The 22,447-nt window shown below is 41.8% G+C and overlaps 2 protein-coding genes across 2 annotated transcripts in view; one reads left to right on the top strand and one right to left on the bottom strand.

Moving 5' to 3' along the window:
• Positions 1-6,585, top strand: part of NSG1 (neuronal vesicle trafficking associated 1) — a 67,948-nt gene extending 61,363 nt beyond the window's left edge. The window contains exon 5 of the mRNA XM_088463566.1: positions 1,893-6,585. Coding sequence (XP_088319692.1) covers positions 1,893-2,093 — 201 coding nt within the window. The 3' untranslated portion in view covers positions 2,094-6,585. The remainder of the gene's footprint in view (positions 1-1,892) is intronic.
• Positions 6,586-8,348: 1,763 nt separating this feature from the next.
• STX18 (syntaxin 18) overlaps positions 8,349-22,447 on the bottom strand; it is a 186,372-nt gene continuing 172,273 nt past the window's right edge. The window contains exons 9-11 of the mRNA XM_088463567.1: positions 17,041-17,110; positions 13,003-13,083; positions 8,349-8,746 (exon numbers count right to left, since the gene is read on the bottom strand). Coding sequence (XP_088319693.1) covers positions 8,651-8,746; positions 13,003-13,083; positions 17,041-17,110 — 247 coding nt within the window. The 3' untranslated portion in view covers positions 8,349-8,650. The remainder of the gene's footprint in view (positions 8,747-13,002; positions 13,084-17,040; positions 17,111-22,447) is intronic.

Below are 22,447 nucleotides of genomic sequence, written 5' to 3'. Positions count from 1 at the left end.
CGCCCGTACACCCTGTGCTATGTCTGCACCGCGTGTAGGCAGCTCACAGGCATCTGACACTGGGGACAGGCTGCACGGCTGATTGGGACAGTTTTACCCAATCACCCTGTAATCGAAAAGGTGTGTACCTATCTTAAGTCACAAAGCCTGTGGCTCGCCAAGGATATCTGTATGTGGACACATCTACACAACAAATTGTTACAAAGGCAGGTTATCTAATTTATATCGTACCATTGCTAGGTCAGGTGTCACTGTTATTTTGTTTTTGTGGTGCCTTAAAATATAAGATAATAGTACAAGCAGATTAAGCATAATTCCCAATACTTAAACAACAAAAATAGGCACACAAATAATTCCCTCCTAAAATCTGCCCTCAATGCCTAGATCCACCCTAACCACTGAAGCGCAGCTGGGTAACTGTCTGAATATAAAGGTATTGGGGCAACCACTTGTGTGGCACTAGATACACCCCTTCTGACAACAAGCTGGGTGTATCTCTAGGGAAGCTTTCAGGGGACCCCTTCAAAACAGTTATTTTGTGCCCACAAAGTATTAGTCATACCCTTGCCCTGTACCTGAGACACATGAAAACTACTACTATCCTTATTAACTATATCCCCTACAATAATCCTATATAATTAACAGACCTTTCCGTATAACCATGAGAAGACAACATGGTGTAGCCAGCCTATAAGACCACTAGTCCACTGTGTGCATAATAGGCATATTAACACCTCCTGCGCAGACTACAAACCATTTAGACGGCAGCCTCTGCTAAGTAGAATATTAATTAGTTCAGTTATTTTAAGTCTGCGCCTCTGAACATTGTGTTCTAATTAGACTTATTTTAGAATGCAAAGTTAACTATGTGTAAAGTACACAATACTGTGTACTCATGTGTCATTACATTCTTTTAAAATGTTCTTATTAGTCATGTAAAAAAAAAAAAAAAAGAAATGATATTTTTTTACCATACCTCTCTATGTGTATTTCTGAAGTTTTATTTTTAATCTCACCTTGTGGAGTTTATCCCTATTTTGCCCTACTGCATGCTCACCCCACATTGTGTGGGAGTTGCTGTGATAATATAACAGCCGAGAGCAGGGAAACGAGTGCCAGATAGAAATAAAGCTATGTCCTTGCTGTACAGTAAGTTATGTCTAGCTCATGCTTTCTCCTATTTCAGAATATTGCGCAACAAACATATAAGAGGGTATAATCCACATCAATCTATATTTCTTTCAATAGCAAATAATTTTTATACATGCATATCATGAAAATCTCTGTGGAGGGAGAACAAATATGGCTGCCGGGTTTGATAATTGTCAGCTGGCCATATAATGTCACCAGGGGGGGGGGATGGAAGGAATGAAGGATGTAAAAAAAAAATACAGAGAGAACTTAGGGGGCAGCCCCAAATCTCTCTGCTTGATGCATCATGTAATAGCAGTTCATGCAACTGTGTAGAATTATGAAAATATATAGCTCCAGTACATTCCGTGGCGCTTTACAGTTGGAAAGAGAAATGAAACAAGACTAACAGACAGAGCAGTATGGGCGCCCTGCTTACAAGTTTATAATCTATAAGATTGCCTCAAGAAATTAACCAGTGATAAATAAGATTCTTCTTACAGCCTGCCGAAGTGATTTATGTTGGAGGAAAAAAAATATTAATTTTTTTTTCATGGGATTAATTTAAAGAAACTAAAATTGTATACAACTGTAAGATATATTCAATAGAAGTACACTATATGTAAAAATAACAAACAAAACAATGAGTCATGAGGCCAATTCACAAATAATTGGTCTCCCAGCTAAAGAAAAGGTAAGATATCCAGCATTTAGTTGCACAACTTGATTCCACAGATTAATTTCCTCTTATCTGTTCACAGAACAATCGATGTATCCCTGCGGCTTTGGAAAACTACTACACTGAACAAGATCCCAGTGCTCAAGGGAAGTTTTACACGGTGATAAGTCACTACAACCTTGCCAAGCAAACCATCACGCGCTCTGTGTCTCCGTGGATGACGGTTCTGTCAGAAGAGAAACTGTCCGAGCAGGAGACAGAAGCCTCCCAGAAGGCGGCTTAGAGACCCAGGCACATTTTGTTTCTCTCTCTCAATGTTAAGTGAACTCAAAAAGAACTTTAAAAAAAAATAAATAAAAAATAACTGCTCTTGCAGTAGAGTAGTTACGGTCAATTTAGAAATTACTTGTATTTAGGTTTCAAAAACAAAAGCACGCTTCTGTTTAATGGTATTGCTGCGCATACATAAATGTACAGATCATTACTGAACATCAAACAGCTGGCAAATGAATAACTTCATAATAAGAAAGCTTGCTAATTTTTTTTACATTTATTTTTTAATAATTTGAATTAATGTGGACGATTTGGTCAGCGCCAGGTTGTCCTTCAGTGAAATATCAATTCATAGGGTAGCAATTTGCAGCAGAATAAGATCCAAGAATTGTGCACTTTTCATCCAGTTTACAGCTTTAGATTAAAAAAAAAACAAACAAACAAAAAAAAGCCACCTGTAATAGACTAAATAATTGTAAAATATTGCTAAGATCATGCTGTATCCATATGACGATGGCTTATCCAGTTTGCTTAAAATGTAATGGACACAAAAAAACCCCCACACATTTTTGACGACAAACTAGTATTTTCTACATGATATATTTTATACATTTATGATAATACAAATGCATTGCTGAGATTGTCGCTTTTTTTTCCTTTTAATAAGCATTATATCTTAGCAGATAAAGGATGTAACAAAGTTAACATACCCCTACCACAACACCTGCAATTTATTGTTACAAGTCAGTGACTTGAGATCTGGGTCAGACTATATTTCTCATCGGAAGTACAGTGTGTACCAAGAGAGGGTTTTGTGGAAACCGATCAGCTCTGACGTTCAAGAAACAACATCAGTACAAAATACAATTGTCACTTTAGCAAATTACAGATGGGTGCCATGTTGTCATGTGGTGGTTGACTTGACGTAAGCCAGTCCAGCCAGACGGGATGAAAGTAATTTTCTGTGTTTGCAGAAAGAAATACGGATACATATTTGGAATGTAAAACAATGGATTATTTGCGGATTTTGTTTTATATTTTAGTTCAGTGAAGTAGCAAAAAAAATAAATAAATTATGTGAATGGTGGTTGTGATTGTAGATAAAGAGCTGTGTTGCTGGTCATGGGTTCAGTATATGGTGTAAATTAACAAGAAGAGTTTTGAGATTTGCTGTGTTATTAAAAGGCCTGAAATACACTGTTTTGCTATTGACTTAATTTTCAGCACAGGCACACAATACGGGAAAAGACCATGCAGAGCCGTAACTAGACTTTTTGGTGCCCTGTGCCAGAAAGAGCATTGGCGTCCCCTTCTTTTTTCAAAGGGACATGATGCACCCAAAAAAGGGGAATGGCCTCATGGGGAAGGGCCAGGGAAGAGATAGGGGGAGGCCAGGAGATGCTGGGGATGGAATAAGAGGAAGCTACAAGCAAGAATGATAATAAACAGAAATTTGACAGGCCCAAACAGCGCCCCCTGACCTGTCGTGCCCTGTGCGATGGCACCGGCCGCACTATCCTAGCTACGGCCCTGAGACCATGAGTACATTCAGTCTAGCATCGTGAGGGTGTAGCGGGACTGAAATCACTGGAACAAATTGATTTCAATTAAAACTAAATACATTTTACGGAGGTCTTTATTTGTAACATCTCTTTATCAATCAAACCTAACTATACTGTACTTCTAATAGATGTAGAATCTATTGGTTATGACTGTAAAATGTTTTATGGATTTGTGTTTTTAATCATGCATTGTGTAGATATGGTGATCAAATTTAGTGGGGTAAATCTTCCAAGTTCTATTCATTTTAAATTTTAGCAGTCATTATTTGGGCTGAATTTAGGAAAATGTACCAATTAATTAATTAAGAACCAGAACTCAGGGGCCAGGCAATAAAACCACCTTGGTAATTATGAAATCAGAGAGAAAAGCTGCAGGAGGGCATATCAAGTCAATGGGGGCAATTTACTTATTGGTAATGGTTGCGAGATGCCAGTGTTCTGTCCTTTTCTGAAGCATCGCACAGCCACCAGCATTGCAGATTCTTCTTTGCACCCCATAGAGCTACGCAGGAAAAGCAGCAATGGCGGGCTGCTGTAATACGAGTTGGTGTGAGCAGCCCTCCATTGCTCTCTTTTCAACGATTATTCAAAAACAATGTTTTAAACTAAATTTCCTGTTGTAGACCGCAAAAATGTATTGTTTTAATGAAAAGTCTACAAAATACCTTTACAATGGAAAAGAGGTGAAAACACGGAACGTTGCAATGTTCACAATTATATACAAGGAGTTACGATTTTCACTTTTCCTTCACAACATTAAAATTAACATAGTTAAGTCGCTTACGTTTCCTGCTTTGTGATCCTGGAAACCTTAGACACATGCAGCTCTGTTAATAAATATGAAATGATAATTAGAGTATTGTTGTAAGTCTCCTTTAAGAAATAGCTGATAAGTGGGGAGAACATTAATCACGGAAATCTGATTACAACTGGTTTTGTATTACCACACTGTAATACACAATACCTGTCGTCCACTATATATAGCAAAAGATTCATCTCACCTTATACAATAATAATGTAACATATTGATGTAACACACTCACGGCACACAGAGTTAGGGGACACTACACTGAAACATTACTTAGTAAAATCTCTGTTTTACAGGCGCTCTATACAAAAGGTATATGTGATAACACCAAGCAATATGGCCAATTGGGCACTGCTTCATGAGACTCTTATCGGGTCAATTCAATTAGGAGTGAGATTCTATCATGAAATTCACATACTGTACATCACTAAATGTGCGCACCCGAGAAATGCGGGATCCAATTAGAATTTACATTTTGCGGGACGTGCGGCGAGGTTGCTGACTTTTCTAAAAATGCGACCTGGGAGAAGAGCATGAAAAAAGTAGGGAAACCATCCTGGACCCCACAAAAGTGGCAACTGAGATAGAAGGAGCATATAGAAGGCGGTTAGTGGCCATAGGAAAAGTACTGGAGGTGCTTAAAAGGTGTCAAATGACTGATTTTTTGGGGAAAAAATAAATAAATTTTTAGCTCCCATCTGCAAGTTCTAGAACCCCTCTCCCAACAGTACAACACCCCGCCATTCATGCCCCATGTCATTTAACCCATTTTTGAGCTTTTTATAGAAATTCATATGAAAACTGACAAGTCCATAGTAGACAAATTATGCTATTTAAACCCTTTCCAGTGCATGATTATTCATTGGGAGGGGTGTACCAGAGGGTATGCACTGTGGTCTGACATTTGTACGTTAAAATAAAGATTTTCCCTGCTTGTTCATCTGCTCCTGGGGGTCTGCACAGAACCACAGAAAAAGCATACAAGTTTGAAATTGAATTGCAATTCGCAGTGCGAATGGCTCTCAGGACCCAACTAGCACCTAATTGAATTGACCCCCTGTGGCTGATATAACTTTTAATTGTGATGCAATAGGTCACTTTAGATAAGTGTAACTATATAGAGAGGTGGGGGGTATGCTTTAGTAAAATAACCCATGCCAATACATTTTCATCCATCAATGAGGTCACTAGCTTATAGCAAATTGATGAAACACTTTATTTCTGCATTCAATGAATCCATAAATTGGCTGTGTTCACAGACACAAGATCTTATAGCAGTCCATTATGGAAAAACTCCTAAACATATCATGAAATATATCCCCCCATATCTAGTAGAAACACAAAGTCCCTGTTTTTAGTACACCTACAAGGCAGTTGCAACTCCCGGCTCCTTAACGTGTAGAAAATCCAGACACAAAAGCCCGTTGGAGTTTGACAATACACAGCCTAGTCTGCATTGTGGAAAATGCTGCTGATTGGACGGCATGGTTTACCCAATCAGCTACAACTTTGTGAGTGCACGTTGAAACCAGTGGTGGCAGGAGCGAGAACCTGAGCAAGGGATCGCCATAGCGGTACTGTTAACGGCGCCAGGGTTTATTGGTAATATACCGTATGCACTTTTATCGATTACTGCCAAACAAATGATGAAAAAAATATAACCGCTATTTCCTTCAGACGAGATTAGCAATCTTTTTAGCTAGAGGGAATTAATATTAAAAAAATAGCTAGATCACATATTTATGCAACACACATTCACCTTCTAACGTCATTAGAAATAAATTCACTTTCCGCATTAACCTGCAGGATGAGCACTCACCTTGCCTAATGGATCTGGGTGGAGTCTCACCTACTCTGTCTCACGTGGTTTGACGTTTGCTGAGCAACCATTTACAACATACTGTAAACATAACACCACCATCATCACTGGTCATTATATATATATATATATATATATATATATATATATAGTCTTTGCAGAAATCTCACACTTTGTCTGTTGATGAAAAATAGTACTTTAGGGAATATAAATGTATGTTGGCTCTTATTTTATCTTCATGCTGATTGAATGTCTTATTTTGTTAATTTGCCAGTGAACATTTTTGTTGATCTATACTTTGTTATTAAATAAACTGTGAAAAATAAACCTGTACGACCATTCTCCTTAATTTCCGTAGGTCCAGGACTTGGCGGTCTGATCCCTATTAGATCAGATTTGACAGACATTAGCCATGTGTAATGTCAAACCGTTTTCCTGAACCTAAACAGCGGCATATTGTGGATTTTAATGCATCCTTCTATGAAAAGTTATCAATGATTTACAGCTGATACAACCAGGTCAGCTCAGATTACTTTCAATGGGATTTGCACTTAATTTTGTATCTTTTTTTTTTTTTCAATTTGGTCTATCCCAAACCCATGGATGGTTAGGAGTCTCTGGCTCTGCTAGCTGGGTATGAGGGTGTATTAGGTATACATGATATTTTATATGGCGTTCTCCTTTAACAGCACAGTAATCTGTCAGTAAAATGCCATAATCTATAGGACCAGCATTCGGACTGTCAGAGATAAGATGCCAGTACCATCCAAATTGGTGTGTACTGTTTGACAGGACAAAATGAACAGACTGTGCCAGACTAGAAACAGGTAATAAATGAAGAGTATTAGTGATTCTTTTTTTAATTAGAAATTTTGCTAAAATAATCATGTAGAATAAATTAAGACAATAGAGACAGACTGTTGAAAACTAATCCCATAGTTAATGATCTATTGTGCATTAATGCACAAAAACACGTGGTTTTACACAAATAAAATGTAACTTTATTATTGCCATGATATCACATCCTTAATTTAAGAGAGTATTAATTGTACATGATTACAGTTTAAATTAAAAAAACAAAAACAAACAGAACTGTAATTGTCAGATTTAAAGTAGAAGCAGTTTCTGATGAACACAATTTGAGAAAACTAAGAACAAAGTAAATTTTATAATTGCAATTAAGGTTAAATACACCGTTATAGTCCTGTTATGTTCAGTAATCAGACAGCAAGAAATACCATAGTGTAAGGCTGGGTACACACTAGACGATATATACTGGACAATTTGTCATTTTGAGGCGAATCGGAACAACTCCACATTGACCAGTGTGTACGCACTATTGTACACTCCCGTGCGTCGTATCTTCAGATCTGCCTGCAGTGCTCGCTGATATGAAGATCGGTGGCTGACGCCATGCTTCTGGGTGCGGCCGGAGAACGATAGATCGGGCTGTTGTACACCAGATCCTGCAGTGTGTACGCAGCGCCCGATATACCGTGCCGTTGCATCTTCCGTTGCTGGCTGCACACATCTGGTTTAGTATGTACACGGCTTAACGGTGGATGTACTCTTCACCACTTTAACTGGGCAAATCCACTCGGAACCAATACTGAGCTTGGAGTACAAACCAGAACAGCACGATCACAATCTGGTATATGAAGAAGTATTCGCTAAGTGTACATTATGTCCTATGGATTAGGTCCAAATTTGGCCACACTGTGCACTCAGTGCATTTCATACTGGATTCAAGGTGAAATTTAAAACTTGGATGACGGCGTCTGTTTAGCACAATGATCTTATATACAATAGTGTTTCCACTAAACTGTGGACAGGGCAGGGCGCTGGCTTCAGGAAGTCTCTGCACGTGACTATGGTGCGACTAGGGGGCGTGGCGTGTCTTTATTTAATAAGAGGTGTTTAAGAATGACAGTGTGTTGCTGAAAATGAGCAGTGTATTTCATGATACTGCTTCTGGATTCACCGAGTGGAAAGTGTTATAAGCTGACAGTGGTTGAAAGTCCATGATAAAAAAAAAAAAATTGTCAGATTGATGGATTTCAAGAAATACAACCAAAGTCATGGATCACCATATTTTAATAGTATTTATAAAAACGTTCTATTTTATTTCTCACTACATTTAAAAACCGCTGTGTAAACTAGACACAGTTGACATGTCTGGCCTTTCCCCAGATGACACAAACAGCTCAATATCTTCCCGTTCATCACTTTTCAGATACCTCTGTGACCCTCATAATAATGATATTAAATTAACATATTTAAGAAAATGTTCAAAAGAAGTACAACAGAGTAGTGGCATTTGATCGGAGGTTCAAAAATTTGAAATTATTAAGTTATGACTATAAGGCATGATTAAATTATTAACTGTCATACCAGTCCAGGAACAGTAAAGAGAATGAACACATTACTAGGAAGAAAAGTATCCACACCCGGAAGCCTGCGTTATTCTTGATAGCCTGCAAATAAAACAATACATTCAGGAATGAGAAATATTCAAAAAGTAGCAAAATAAAACAGGCAAATTGTAAAATACACGCATTTGATAGTGAAACAAACTAATATTGTAAATGAATTATGTTGTGCAGTGTATGCCTAAAAATTATGATTTTAATTGGGGATAGGTCTTTATTTTTCTTTCTACAACTACATATCTGCACAGTATTTTGGCATATTCTTGCTTAGGGTTGAACGCCAATTGTTCAAGTTGTTGTCTTTTTGCCTTTTATTAACTTTAACATGCACCAGTTGCCCACAGAATGTTGGGGCAGCCATTTTGTGGGATGAACCAAGAGACTATCATCACTGGTCCAAGGTGAACATACAGGGGGCCATCGGCTTCCTGCGCACACCTCATGAAGGAATATTTTGGAATTTACAAGCTGCAAATGAAAAGTAATATTGGTGTAGCAAACAAAATGGCCGCCTTTACTGTGTGAGAGCACCAAGTATACTGCAATCACAGGCAGGCCTTTTCTTGAACTATAGTAACAACCACATTACAATAAAAATAATGAAGAGGTCCTTGGCAACACAAATCTAATAAAAACCTAAAACACAAATTAAAAAATGAACGTTTGAAAAACAAAAAATGTAAAAAAAATTGTGGGTATTGCGATAAGTATTGCATTCAAAAGGCTTTACTGTAGAAACATTAGGGAGGGAGAGGCACTAGGTCTTGGGGAGTGATAAAGTGGAGAGTGATAAAGTACCAACCAATCAGCTGCCAGTTTACAGACTGTTTGAAAAATGACAGTTAGGAGCCGATTGGTTGGTACTTTATCTCTCTCCAAGGCTTTGCATCTCCTGCCTAGGTGTCTCGCATCAGCTCAGACAGAGATGGAACACAGCAATGGTGAACTGAGAGCCTCTGACAGTGATTGAGTTAGTTCATCACACCGGGGATCAGAATTATATTGCTGTATAGTCACAGTTCTTATGGCTGGGACAGCTGTCAGGTTTACCGTCTACTCATCCATCAAAACGGCATCCTTCCTTTAGAATTCTTTTAAAAGATTCAGGAGGAGCATTCAGGAAACCAATTGCTATTTAAATCCGATGCATTATCTTCAATATGATTTTTTTTTCTCTTAATCTAACACGAAAAATTATGTTTATAACCCAGTTTTAAGCCTCTGCAGGTGAATGATATGTCAGCTATCCAGGAACGAGGTGAAAAGCTTTGGTATAACCTAAGGGATTATTCGAAAAGTATCAGTAATAACTGGAATGCCATTAGACCTAGACTGGCAGACTTATAATGCATACAGGGAGAGATTAAATACATTGGGAAGTGAGGTCTCCAGGGGGATAGACGTCGATGTCGATCAAACAATACAAACCACAATGATGTGTCTGTATACATTACATAGAACGTCTAGAAGGTATCAGTAAGTAATATGTTTAGCTGGCCGCAAACGGAAAATGGGGAAAATTTTAACACTGGGGGATTTTGCAGAAAAAATTAAATAAAAATGTTTGTCAGCATGAAATAAGAAACCTTTTATTCGTCTCCTACAAAGCTACAGTAACTCTCTCCTTTTTATAGTACATATACTTTCTAAATCACATTTGTATAGAATAGCACTGGCATTAGGGAAAGGAAAATGCCCTGCAGGTGCTCTTATGGACAGATTAGTGGTCAGGAGCTTTGGTGACATAGGTCAGTAGATACAGGTTACAATCAGATATCGCTTAGTGCAGCTAAAGCTAGGCTATGTCATTATAGCTCAACTAGTGTTTCAATATTTAAGTGTTTATTTTTTTTATAGGAATTGTGTGTGTATTATTCCAATGTTTTCAGGGTTAATGAAATAAATCTACCAATAAATATTAATGAAACCCCTGTAAGATTAGATGCTTATCTTGTTTTTAACAAGCAAGGCAAGAGGAGAGGCAAAGGTGCCAGGGACAAGGATGACAGGACAGGCGGTAGTTTCAGGGCACAAAGGGTGACAGGGGAGAGAGGTGTAGGAGCCAGTGTAAGGGTGACAGGGGAGAGAGGTGTAGGAGCCAGTGTAAGGGTGACAGGGGAGAGAGGTGTAGGAGCCAGTGTAAGGGTGACAGGGGAGAGAGGTGTAGGAGCCAGTGTAAGGGTGACAGGAGGAGAGAGGTGTAGGAGCCAGTGTAAGGGTGACAGGGGAGAGAGGTCTAGGAGCCAGTGTAAGGGTGACAGGAGGAGAGAGGTGTAGGAGCCAGTGTAAGGGTGACAGGAGGAGAGAGGTGTAGGAGCCAGTGTAAGGGTGACAGGGGAGAGAGGTGTAAGAGCCAGTGTAAGGATGAGAGGGGAGAGAGGTGTAGGAGCCAGTGTAAGGGTGACAGGGGAGAGAGGTGTAAGAGCCAGTGTAAGGGTGACAGGGGAGAGAGGTGTAAGAGCCAGTGTAAGGATGGCAGGGGAGAGAGGTGTAGGAGCCAGTGTAAGGATGAGAGGGGAGAGAGGTGTAGGAGCCAGTGTAAGGATGAGAGGGGAGAGAGGTGTAGGAGCCAGTGTAAGGATGACAGGGGAGAGAGGTGTAAGAGCCAGTGTAAGGATGAGAGGGGAGAGAGGTGTAGGAGCCAGTGTAAGGGTGACAGGGGAGAGAGGTGTAGGAGCCAGTGTAAGGATGAGAGGGGAGAGAGGTGTAAGAGCCAGTGTAAGGATGACAGGGGAGAGAGGTGTAGGAGCCAGTGTAAGGGTGACAGGGGAGAGAGGTGTAGGAGCCAGTGTAAGGATGACAGGGGAGAGAGGTGTAGGAGCCAGTGTAAGGATGAGAGGGGAGAGAGGTGTAGGAGCCAGTGTAAGGATGAGAGGGGAGAGAGGTGTAAGAGCCAGTGTAAGGATGACAGGGGAGAGAGGTCTAGGAGCCAGTGTAAGGGTGACAGGGGAGAGAGGTGTAAGAGCCAGTGTAAGGATGACAGGGGAGAGAGGTGTAGGAGCCAGTGTAAGGGTGACAGGGGAGAGAGGTGTAGGAGCCAGTGTAAGGGTGACAGGGGAGAGAGGTGTAGGAGCCAGTGTAAGGGTGACAGGAGGAGAGAGGTGTAGGAGCCAGTGTCAGGGTGACAGGAGGAGAGAGGTGTAGGAGCCAGTGTAAGGGTGACAGGAGGAGAGAGGTGTAGGAGCCAGTGTAAGAGTGACAGGAGGAGAGAGGTGTAGGAGCCAGTGTCAGGGTGACAGGAGGAGAGAGGTGTAGGAGCCAGTGTAAGGGTGACAGGAGGAGAGAGGTGTAGGAGCCAGTGTAAGGGTGACAGGAGGAGAGAGGTGTAGGAGCCAGTGTAAGGGTGACAGGGGAGAGAGGTGTAGGAGCCAGTGTAAGGATGACAGGGGAGAGAGGTGTAGGAGCCAGTGTAAGGGTGACAGGGGAGAGAGGTGTAGGAGCCAGTGTAAGGGTGACAGGGGAGAGAGGTGTAGGAGCCAGTGTAAGGATGACAGGGGAGAGAGGTGTAGGAGCCAGTGTAAGGATGGCAGGGGAGAGAGGTGTAAGCGGCAGTGTAAGGATGACAGGGGAGAGAGGTGTAAGAGCCAGTGTAAGGGTGACAGGGGAGAGAGGTGTAGGAGCCAGTGTAAGGGTGACAGGGGAGAGAGGTGTAGGAGCCAGTGTAAGGGTGACAGGGGAGAGAGGTGTAGGAGCCAGTGTAAGGGTGACACGGGAGAGAGGTGTAGGAGCCAGTGTAAGGATGACAGGGGAGAGAGGTGTAAATGCCAGTGTAAGGATGACAGGGGAGAGAGGTGTAGGATTCTGTGTAAGGGTGACAGGGGAGAGAGGTGTAGGAGCCAGTGTAAGGATGACAGGGGAGAGAGGTGTAGGAGCCAGTGTAAGGGTCACAGAAGTGAGGCAGGGGATTTTCAGGCCTTTATGTTTAACTTGATAACAGAAATATCTGGTTATAACGGATCCTATAAGGTATGTGTCTTTCAAAAATAGCAATATTGTTTAAAGTATACAGTAATGTTCCAATAATGATGTGATCATATTCTTCCTGTGTAAATAGAGTATAAACGCCCCAATATTCTATGTTTATTTGTACAGTATAAATTTCCAAGAAAGATGTGTCTCTGGCTAATTGGTTTGATGTGTGTGTGGATAGAGAGCGAAGCTGCTTCTGTTTCCCTGGCGTGGAACACAGAGCTATTGTGCAACAAGTAGGAAACAAAACAACAAAAACAGACCTATAATCCAAACCACCCCCTCCTCCTCCTCATGGACGCGCAATTACAGCACAAACAGACAAACGTCACCTCTCGTATATCTTCATTTCCTTCTCGGATATTTTCTGTGGCGCTCACGACCAGCTGATGGATATTGTCAATGTCCGTTTCCTGGCAGAAAGGAAGCAAATATTAACCCTTGCTGTAAATTTTTTTAAAATGCATCTGAAGCATGCAACACAACAGGGAAGACCACCCCACCAACACCGGCATACCAATACGTATGAACAGACGGAGAATACAAGACCACTAATCTGACACTCAGCACTAAACAGAGAAAGATTTGGCAAAGCAATTAACGACCATTAAATTCTTTAAAAGGATATTATGGGGAAAAATAAACATTTAATGCCTTTTAATCAAGGTTATAAAATAAAAATGATAGATAGGGTTCTTCTTTCTATTTTAAATGATTTGTAATTTAGGTGTTGGCAGGTTCACTAGATATGAATGCGGTTACCTAGTGATCTCTCCTTCCATTCATACCGTAATCATGGTTTAGACTACAGCTAGCTACAAAATCTCCAGATGGGAAGGGAAGAGGGGCCACACTACCTGCCAAAGACGGCTGGTAATTGTTGATATACTAAAGAGACCAGTAGGATCAGAAGATTGGTGGACAAGTAGAGAAATTGCCGATAGCAACCAATCAGCTTCTACCTATCATTTTATAAAATGTACTTAGCAACCAATCAGCTTATAGCTAGAATTTATGAAGGGCAACTCGTTAGGCGGCTTGGTATGTCTCTCCCCCATAGCACAATGGGGCAATTCTGAATATAGGATCTAGAGAAGAAAAAAAAAAAGAAAACCAGCGCACAGCGACCAAAAATAAATTCTCTCAATGTCGCACTTAAAATATACCAATTTAATGTAATAAAGAGAATAGACACGAAAAAAGTAAGAAATTATGTTGCAATCATAAATAATAAAAGTTAAAGATTAAAAATTGGAAATGTGAAGCCAGATGTATATGGGCGTTTATAGGAACCAAAATCTCCTCTTATATTTTAGGAGAATCATTGTATGTCCCACTTTTTAATCACCGTCTCTGCAACGAGGAATCTTACACACACTTAATTCTAAGTAATCAGCTGTCATTCCCTAACAGCGGCTTCCTGACAGTCAGAATCCATTTAGTAAGTATCCCAACATTGCTGCCTAACCCTAACCCACCTTTCCAGCAGCTTAATCCTACCCCTCCCCCAGCCTAACCGTAGCCCCCCCCAACCTAACACTAGCCCCCCAGCTTTAGCCTAACCCTATTCCCCCCCCTCCCACTCCAGCCTTACCCTAACCCTCCCCCTAGTCCCTAATCCTAATATTCACCATTGGGATATCAGCGGTCGGGATTCCAGTGCCAGGATTCTGACCGCCAGATGCCGACTACATCACCATATGTCAATATGCAGAAGTTGGGCAGTCTGTCATTCTGCTGTGTTTAAAAAGCAAACAATAGAAAAATAAGTAGGTAGGATGGAACTTATGGAACTTGTATGTGTGCTTCCTCTGGTACATTTGTCCACGTGAGTGGTGGTGGCACCCACGTGAGAGGCCAAATCAGACAATAATTCACCTAGTAAGACTAGCTTGTACGTGGCCAATTAATCGCTCATATAATCACACATTTAATTGCTTGCTAATGTTTATTGCCCATTTGAAGCTTAATATTAACACGGAATACAATTATAACTGTATCAAGCATGCTCTCGTCTTTAAAATAATTAACAATATTTAATAAGCACACCTACTGCAACAAAAACCATCTACATTCACTACTTTGATAAAAAGAAAAAAAAACATAAATCATCATCAAGATTTGATCATAAAAGACTTAATATCTGAGTCAGTACAGCTATCGTCTCCTCCCATCTGATGACACGTGACTAGCGGCGGGAGAAGGAAGGACACAGTCTCCATTAATGCATCAGCTTCATTACCTGCAGGGCTGAACATTACTCTTACACGCTCAATCTGTTTGTGGCACACTTACTACCAATAGGGGATTCATTTAGTAGTAATACAGAGAGAAAAAGGAAGCACTTAGCATTACAAAGCAGAGAGCTAGATGCCGCCAACAGAGAATGGAAATGGCTTGATGCAGTAATTATCAGAACAGTTACATGCCAGATGTCCAACTCCCCAACTCTACTCAGTTTAACTATTCACTTCACAGACTTCCATGCACTATAGAATAATGTTTACCAATATGGATCTTCCTTAAAATCTATACTGTGTAATCATATGCACCGCTAATGCATAATGAGTGCCTCAAGCCAGCTCTATGTTCTACCTATATGTTCTGATGGCTGAAAATCAGGAGATCACAGAATTGCTGTAGATGTCAAGAAATACCAGCAGTCAATCAAGACCTCAGCAGCGTTTGGCTATAGCTGCACTTCTCTGAAACACTATGAAGTAGTTTAATGTATTGCAAGGAATTAAAGTATTACCCAAAAGGATGCTCACTGCACGCTCCCATAATTTTCCATAAGACTGCCCCCACCTCACTAACAATCACTAAACTGTCCGGAAGGAAACAATGTGTTTAAAACTCAGAGGTGTTCTAGATAAAATGACAAATTTGGGAGCGATAGTTTAGTGTTGCTTCAAATGACGGATAGAAGTGAATTTCAAGTCATAATTGTAGTCTTTTGTCACAGTACCTATTTTGCTGAGCTAATCTGCTTTGTCCTGTTACTAAGCTATTAATAGACCTAGAGGCCACCGTCATGTTCCAGCTACCAGTTGACAGATATCGGACGCATTTCCAGACTAGGCTGCTGGGAAGAAACATCTCGCCACATTACGTGCAGCACGATCTAGAATACATGCACCGTGGTGCAGTACAAACTGATCAGGACATCTAGACTGAATTTGACTACAGAATTCTCCTTTGGCATTTTAATACTCCTATTTACATAACAATCACTGATCCAGCCCAGAGAATAAAAATAGGTAGTTGTTAAATATAAGACATACGGACATATCCAGACACGAACACTTCCAGCGACAAAGGCCTGCGGCCGCCCCAGAAAATTATTTACACCAGAGGTTCCTAAACATTTTTGAATTACGGCGCCCCAGAGTATCAGCATTGTTTTCATGGCACCCCTAAGCCAAAAGTTTGTTATGGAGACATTCAGAAAAAAGTAAGTAAATTATGTTTACCTATCACCCTTAGGTTCAGTTATGTGGTGGTGGACAGGGCTGTACCTTCTTGTTTGTCCAAATATTTTATGTTTTTGACTCCTACATTGACCATAAATAATTTGATTTGGTGCTGAACCACCAACCTGAGGCACCCCTGCAAGTGTCCCGAGGCACCACGGCACACAATTGGGAACCACTGATTTACACTGTTGCACATTATCCATTTAAAATCACATACTAAAAACACACAGCTTTACCACGGCTTTCTATTACCTGAATGTCAGCTCCTAGGGCAAATCTTTCCCCGCAAATATATTCACACATAGGAGTAAGCTCTGTCCCTGGCTTCCAGCCTCCAAACCATACCCCCCGATATCTGGAGCGGGCAACTTAAACATGACCTGAGAGTTTTAACGTGGGCCGGCCAATTAGCAGAGCAGACATCTACATAATAACGTGGTGCGCGCTAGATACATGTTCAATGGCTGCAGACAGGTATTAATCAGTGACCCCTGTATTCCCGAGGGGTATGTCTACTTATGTAGCCACAGTAAGATTTCAGAGGTAGTCCCTTACCCTTCAGATATAGTGAGTGATAGATGTGCAAGTGCTAGTTTTAGGTACACTTATATCCATACATAATACATGTAGAACTGTATTCTAAAGATGCCCCAACAAAATTATTTCTGGCCCAGATGTGCACAATATTGTGAAGCAAAATGATTCATATTGGCCAAAAGCATCATATCACACAACAAAAGACCCCATGCCCGAGAACCAGATCAAAACTAAATAGATCAGAGATGTTGACAACAATGACGCCATAAAATATATGGCAGCGGTACTCTACGGCTTGATGCTTTGACCAAGTGGCAGTACAGTCATGGCTGTCCTAATAGATGGGGCTTATTTTACCTGCTGGAGCACTTTCTCTGTGAATATCTCTTGCAGTCTGGATATTTCAACCACCTTCCCTTCTATTTGCCTGCAAAAAATAATAAATAAATCACAAAAGGAATAAATTTTTAGTATCAAAGTTAAAACACAAATAAGCACTTGCATACTACAGGTACAACATTCTTCTCTCTGTATCAAGAGGTGTTTAGGTATCTAAAGTGCGGTTTTTTAGACGTGAAGTTGTCGCCCATAGCAACCAATCAGATTTTACTTAACATTTATGTAGCACCTTATAGAAGATAATAGCTAGAATCTGATTGGTTGCTATGGGCAACATCTCCACTTCTAAATACCCACAAATCACCTTATTGTCTTAGTCACTCGGGTATATTTAGTAAATATACCCGAGTGACTAAGACAATAAGGTGCATCTCAGGACCTACTATATGGGCAAATTCTCAAGATGACTCAGCTTTGTGTCTGATTCAAAGCTTCATCAGGAATGTTCCTGCCTCATGCACGGTCAAAGTCCCATAAGCACAGTTACCTCTAATGCTGGTGTCAGAGCGTTTTCCTCAGGATCACATAAGGCAGACTATGGTCATCTCAAGATGTCCCACCAGATCCCTTTCACCCCCGCTCCAAACTCACTGCCATGACTTCCTTCTCTCCAGTCTATAGAGATGAAGATAGAACCCTTATCCAGTCCTTCCATCCCTCCACCATCCTCCTTGATCCTAACCCTTCCTATCCTATGCTCACTCTTTCCCATTGTTTGTTTCCATCTTGTCCACCTCTTCACCTCCCTTCAGGCACAGTTCATCTGTTCAAGTATGCCCTTTCCTCCAACATCCTTAAATAATCCACCCTTGATCCGGACTCTCTACCATGCCTCCAAACTCTGAGCAGATGGTCTGCAGCCCACCTTACCAATTTTCCTTCCCCCCACTCTCTCAACAGAAACTGCCCTCTCTAAAGTCACAAATTACATTCTTTCTGCCAAATCTAAGAGCCATTGCTTTTTACTCATCCTCCTTGACCTCTTTCCTCCTGTAAATCTTTCACTCCTTTGGTCAGAGTGAGTCTGGGTTCTACTTGATTAACTTCTAACACTGACTGCTCTTCCTGTGTATCTTCTCATGACTTCACCTCACCCCCTCTTCCCCCACCTGTTGGCATCCCTCGAGGCTCTGTTCTTGACCCCCTTATTTTCTCCTTATAGACTTCCTCCCTTGATGAGATCATCAGCTTGTTTGACCTCTAATATCTCTATGCTGAGGGTACCCAAATCTACTTCTCCTCCTCTCTCCTCACTCATGTCTCCAGTTGTATTTTGCCATTACCTCCTGGATGTTGTAAAGCTTTCTGTCTAAGATGGAGTTCATCGTCTTCCTACCGTCTTGAGTCCCCTCATCTTCTTCCTTTTCACTATCTATTGAAAACATCACAATCCCTTCTGGCCCACAAGTTTGCTGTCTAGGAGTTGCCCTCGACTGGGTCCTCTCCTTGAAACCCCAAATTCTCCCCCCCTCCATCGTTCTTGCCGCTTCCAATTTCATTATATCTCCAGGATCAGACTCTCTTACTCTGAAGGAAATAAAGACTTAACTCGTGAATGGATTATACTGCAGCCTCCTCCTATCTGGCCTTCCCGATACCAACCTCTACCCACTCCAATCCAACCTTAATACCTCTACTTCTCTCAGCTTTCTCTACTCTCCATCTCATCGCCGCCAGCCTCTAAACTGGCTTCCCTTCCCCTACAGAGTTCAATTCAAACTCCTCAGACTTACCTATAAAGTCTTCACCCAATCCTCTCCACTCTACATCTCTAAACCCATCTCTCTCCACACTCCCAACTGCCCACTCAGCAAATGACTGCAACTTTCTTCCCAACTGATCACCTCCTCCTACTGCTCCAAACCACTGGAACTCACTCCTTCTCCTGATCAGACTCTCCTCCTCCATGCAAGGTTTCAAATGTGCTCTCAAAACTAAATTTATGTATCAAAGCCTACCAGTTCTCCTCCTAACCCATCACTTTTTATGTCCCCGCACTCTTACTCATCCATGTTAGTCTGTCCCTCTCCTATAGATTGTAAACTCCCTCCCACAAGCAGGACACTCTTCCCTTGTGCACTCTCCATGTCCTTACTTACTATATATCATCATCATCATCCTTCCTGCCAACAGTGGATCTGAAATGGTCTGTCCTGTACACAAATTCAGTCAATGCCGATTATGTGGTTATAGTAACTGTATACATATTATATATATATATGTTTATTGAATTGTCTAACATATACTTATATCGATTTGCAAATGGCTAAATTCAACTTTCTTTGTATTGCGGTTTTCATGCACTTTATATCCTGTTATGTTTGGAACATATCTGTATTTGCACTTTGTGAGGCACTGCAGACCTCTTGCGGTGCCCCATATATAAAGGATAATATATAGACCAATCACTGTGCGCTTCCCTCAGACAGTCACTGTATGAGAAGTACCCACCCTGTGACTGACAGCTGGGGTAGATGGTGGCACAGAGGAGGAAAGGTATCACCAGATGCTACCTCCTGTAGTGTCTGCATGAGAATTGCAAAGATACTGGGGATGGACCAGCTGGTTTACAAGCCTATTGGGTGGCATGCCTTCACAGCATTTCTATAAATAAAATAGACGCAACACATGATGGTAATGAATTTGTGTTGGCAGAAGCACACTGGCAAGTAGAACTTTAAAAAAAAAAAATCAACATTAAAACAAATAGAAATACAACAGGCCATGAGAGCTTGTAATAATCAAATGTAAAGCCCAGCGTACACGAATGGGAGGTCCGACCAAGACCTCAACTCCCTAGTATGTTTTATGGGATCCAATGTTACCACTCTGTGGAGTTTTTGCCCAAATCCAACCAGTGGAAGGCTCAGACAATTCTCTCCGGGTCAAAGATCTGCCCAGCGTACACCAACGAGAGGTCCGACCGGGACCCTAACCCCCCCTAAAACCTGGCCAGGAACCAACTGGACCACCTCACGCTGGTTTCATCCCAATCGGTGCAGAGGTGTCCGACTGCATAACTGGACAGACAAACCAACAAATAAACAATCAGACCAATGATTTTTATGTACAAGATACACTCAGCAGCCACGTAATGATATCAGGCAGATATTTGTCTCACTCTCTGTGCTGGATACAGCTGTTCCTGGAAAGAAGCACTGAGCTATATTATCTGCCTAATAGTATAAAGACATTGATAAAGAGCAGCAAAGCAAGTTAGAAAGTAATTTATTCAGTAAAAGCTACATGACAGTATGTAACAATAAATCCATTTATCATGCCATCTACATTTATCTCAGGGTATTTGATTGGCACATAACATTCATAGAGAGGGAACACAGTATTGTATGTTTTACTTTTATGGTTATTACATTGAGCCAGGTACAAAAGACTTTGCCGCTACACAGCAGCTAACGGCCAATGGTTTGGTCTTTCCCCATTAAAACAAACGCTAAGCAGAGGCTTATGGTTCTTCACGTTTGGTAACCAACCATGTGTGGTGCCCACTGCTAAATCCTTTGTGGCACGTACAAACAACATAACAAGACAGTAGTCAATAGGTAGGAAATAATACAATGTAACATGCTGTCTCTGTTTAAAATGCATTTGAGCTTGGTGTTGGAAGAACAACCAATATTGGCAAAAGAGCCATCTATGACTCAAGTTCTCAATGTTCCACGATACCGCCCACACTGTCCTATTATTAGCACCAAGTCACGTGTAGCCATTCTCATCTTCAGCTGCCTTTCCCTTAATGGGAGCCATAAATTATCTTCTTACTGGAGCAGACAGTACAAACGTAATACTTTTATCGGGGTCAAGTAATAAGTGTTTGTGAAGATGAAATGGAGACGATATGATTTATACTCTTCAATTAGCAGGTTATTTAAAGTACTACAACGATGGGGAGTGGAACAGGCCAGTATGCAGGTCACATTATCTTGTCTACGCAGTGACATCAGGTGACTGATAATGAGAGGAAATGAACAGAGATAGTCAAGACCTGTACGTTCTAGGCACCAAACAGTAAATGGCTCGCTCTTTCCTAAAAACACAAATTGGTGTCAGATAAAGAAAATCATCCTTTCTATATTCTTCTCTACAGACGCGTCCTTTTACACAGGGTCTTCAGTTGCGCTAAATAGCTCCTCACAGACGCGCCAGGTCCCCTGCGACTTGGCTGTGCCGAGCATCTTTCTCGCTTAACATGTTAGTCTTATTTGCACAAATTAAACTACTGGAAGCGACAAAGCTGCTAGCGTACACAGGGCCTGATTCAGACCCGCTCTCGCTAGATACGGCCGCTCGCTCCCAGCGTATGGAAACTTAGCAAAGTGACGTCAAGGCAGCCGCTTGCTCGCGGCAAGGCATAAGCATGCCCACTATGTCTTGGCGAGCGATCACTTTGTGTTTACAGACGCCCACCAGCCTGTCTTTAGCCGCCCACTAGCGTACCTCATCTCCAGGAAGTATATTCACCAATCAGTACATCGGGTTACATCGGTTCTGACCGCAGCGCTTGCGGTTGACTGTACCCTACTGCAAGCACTGCGAGCACTTCAGTGTATTTTTCAACCAGGTGACGTGTACTATGACGCTGCCTGTTAATTATGCACGCCCCAAAAACGGCGTGGAAACACTCTGGCACGCCTGCGTCCGCAATTCCACTCCCCCGTTACTACTGGCCTTACCCCTGTAACCACCCACAAACGGCCTCTCCTGTCACTCATTCCACTGGGCTGTCTTTGCAGGGCGAGCAAGTAAAATCCGATCACTCGTACTAGTTTGCGCACGCGCACTGCGAACTACACTCATGCGCACATTAGTGAACATCGTCTGCAACGAGCTGGTCTGAATCAGGTCCACAGACCACTGTGATTTGCGACATTTGTACATCTGTGTGCGACAGTCTGAATTTGTGCAAAAAAGGCTCCGATGCGAGCGCAGCAGCTTTTCCTCCTACAGAGTTATGTTGGGGATGTAGTTAAAATACCGATCTGCGGCATCCCAGCTGAAGAAATCCCGGCGCCGGAATACCACTTCCCGGCTACAACACAGACGCCGGAATACTGACAGTCAGGATGCTGAACGTAAGTATAGCGGGGCTGGTTAGGACTTAGCTGCGGGGGGTAGGGTTAGGCACCACTGGGGGGAGGTTTAGGCAGTAAGGGGGGAGGGTTAGGTCTAGCCACTAACTGTGTGGGTTACGGTTAGGAATGGGGTGGGGGAGGGGTAGTGTTAGGATGTAGAAACAGTGGGTTAGGGGGAGAAGGGGGGAGGGTTACTATACTTACCAGACCCTTGTCGGGATCCTGAGCATCGGGATGCCGCTGTCGGTATATTGACTGCAGGCACCCCGACTGCC

Source organism: Taudactylus pleione, unplaced genomic scaffold (genome assembly GCF_031769625.1).
Source record: "Taudactylus pleione unplaced genomic scaffold, aTauple2 ptg001408l, whole genome shotgun sequence".
NCBI lineage: Eukaryota > Metazoa > Chordata > Amphibia > Anura > Myobatrachidae > Taudactylus > Taudactylus pleione.
Note: the sequence above shows the minus strand (reverse complement) of the source record. Positions and strands in the feature narration are given on the sequence as shown.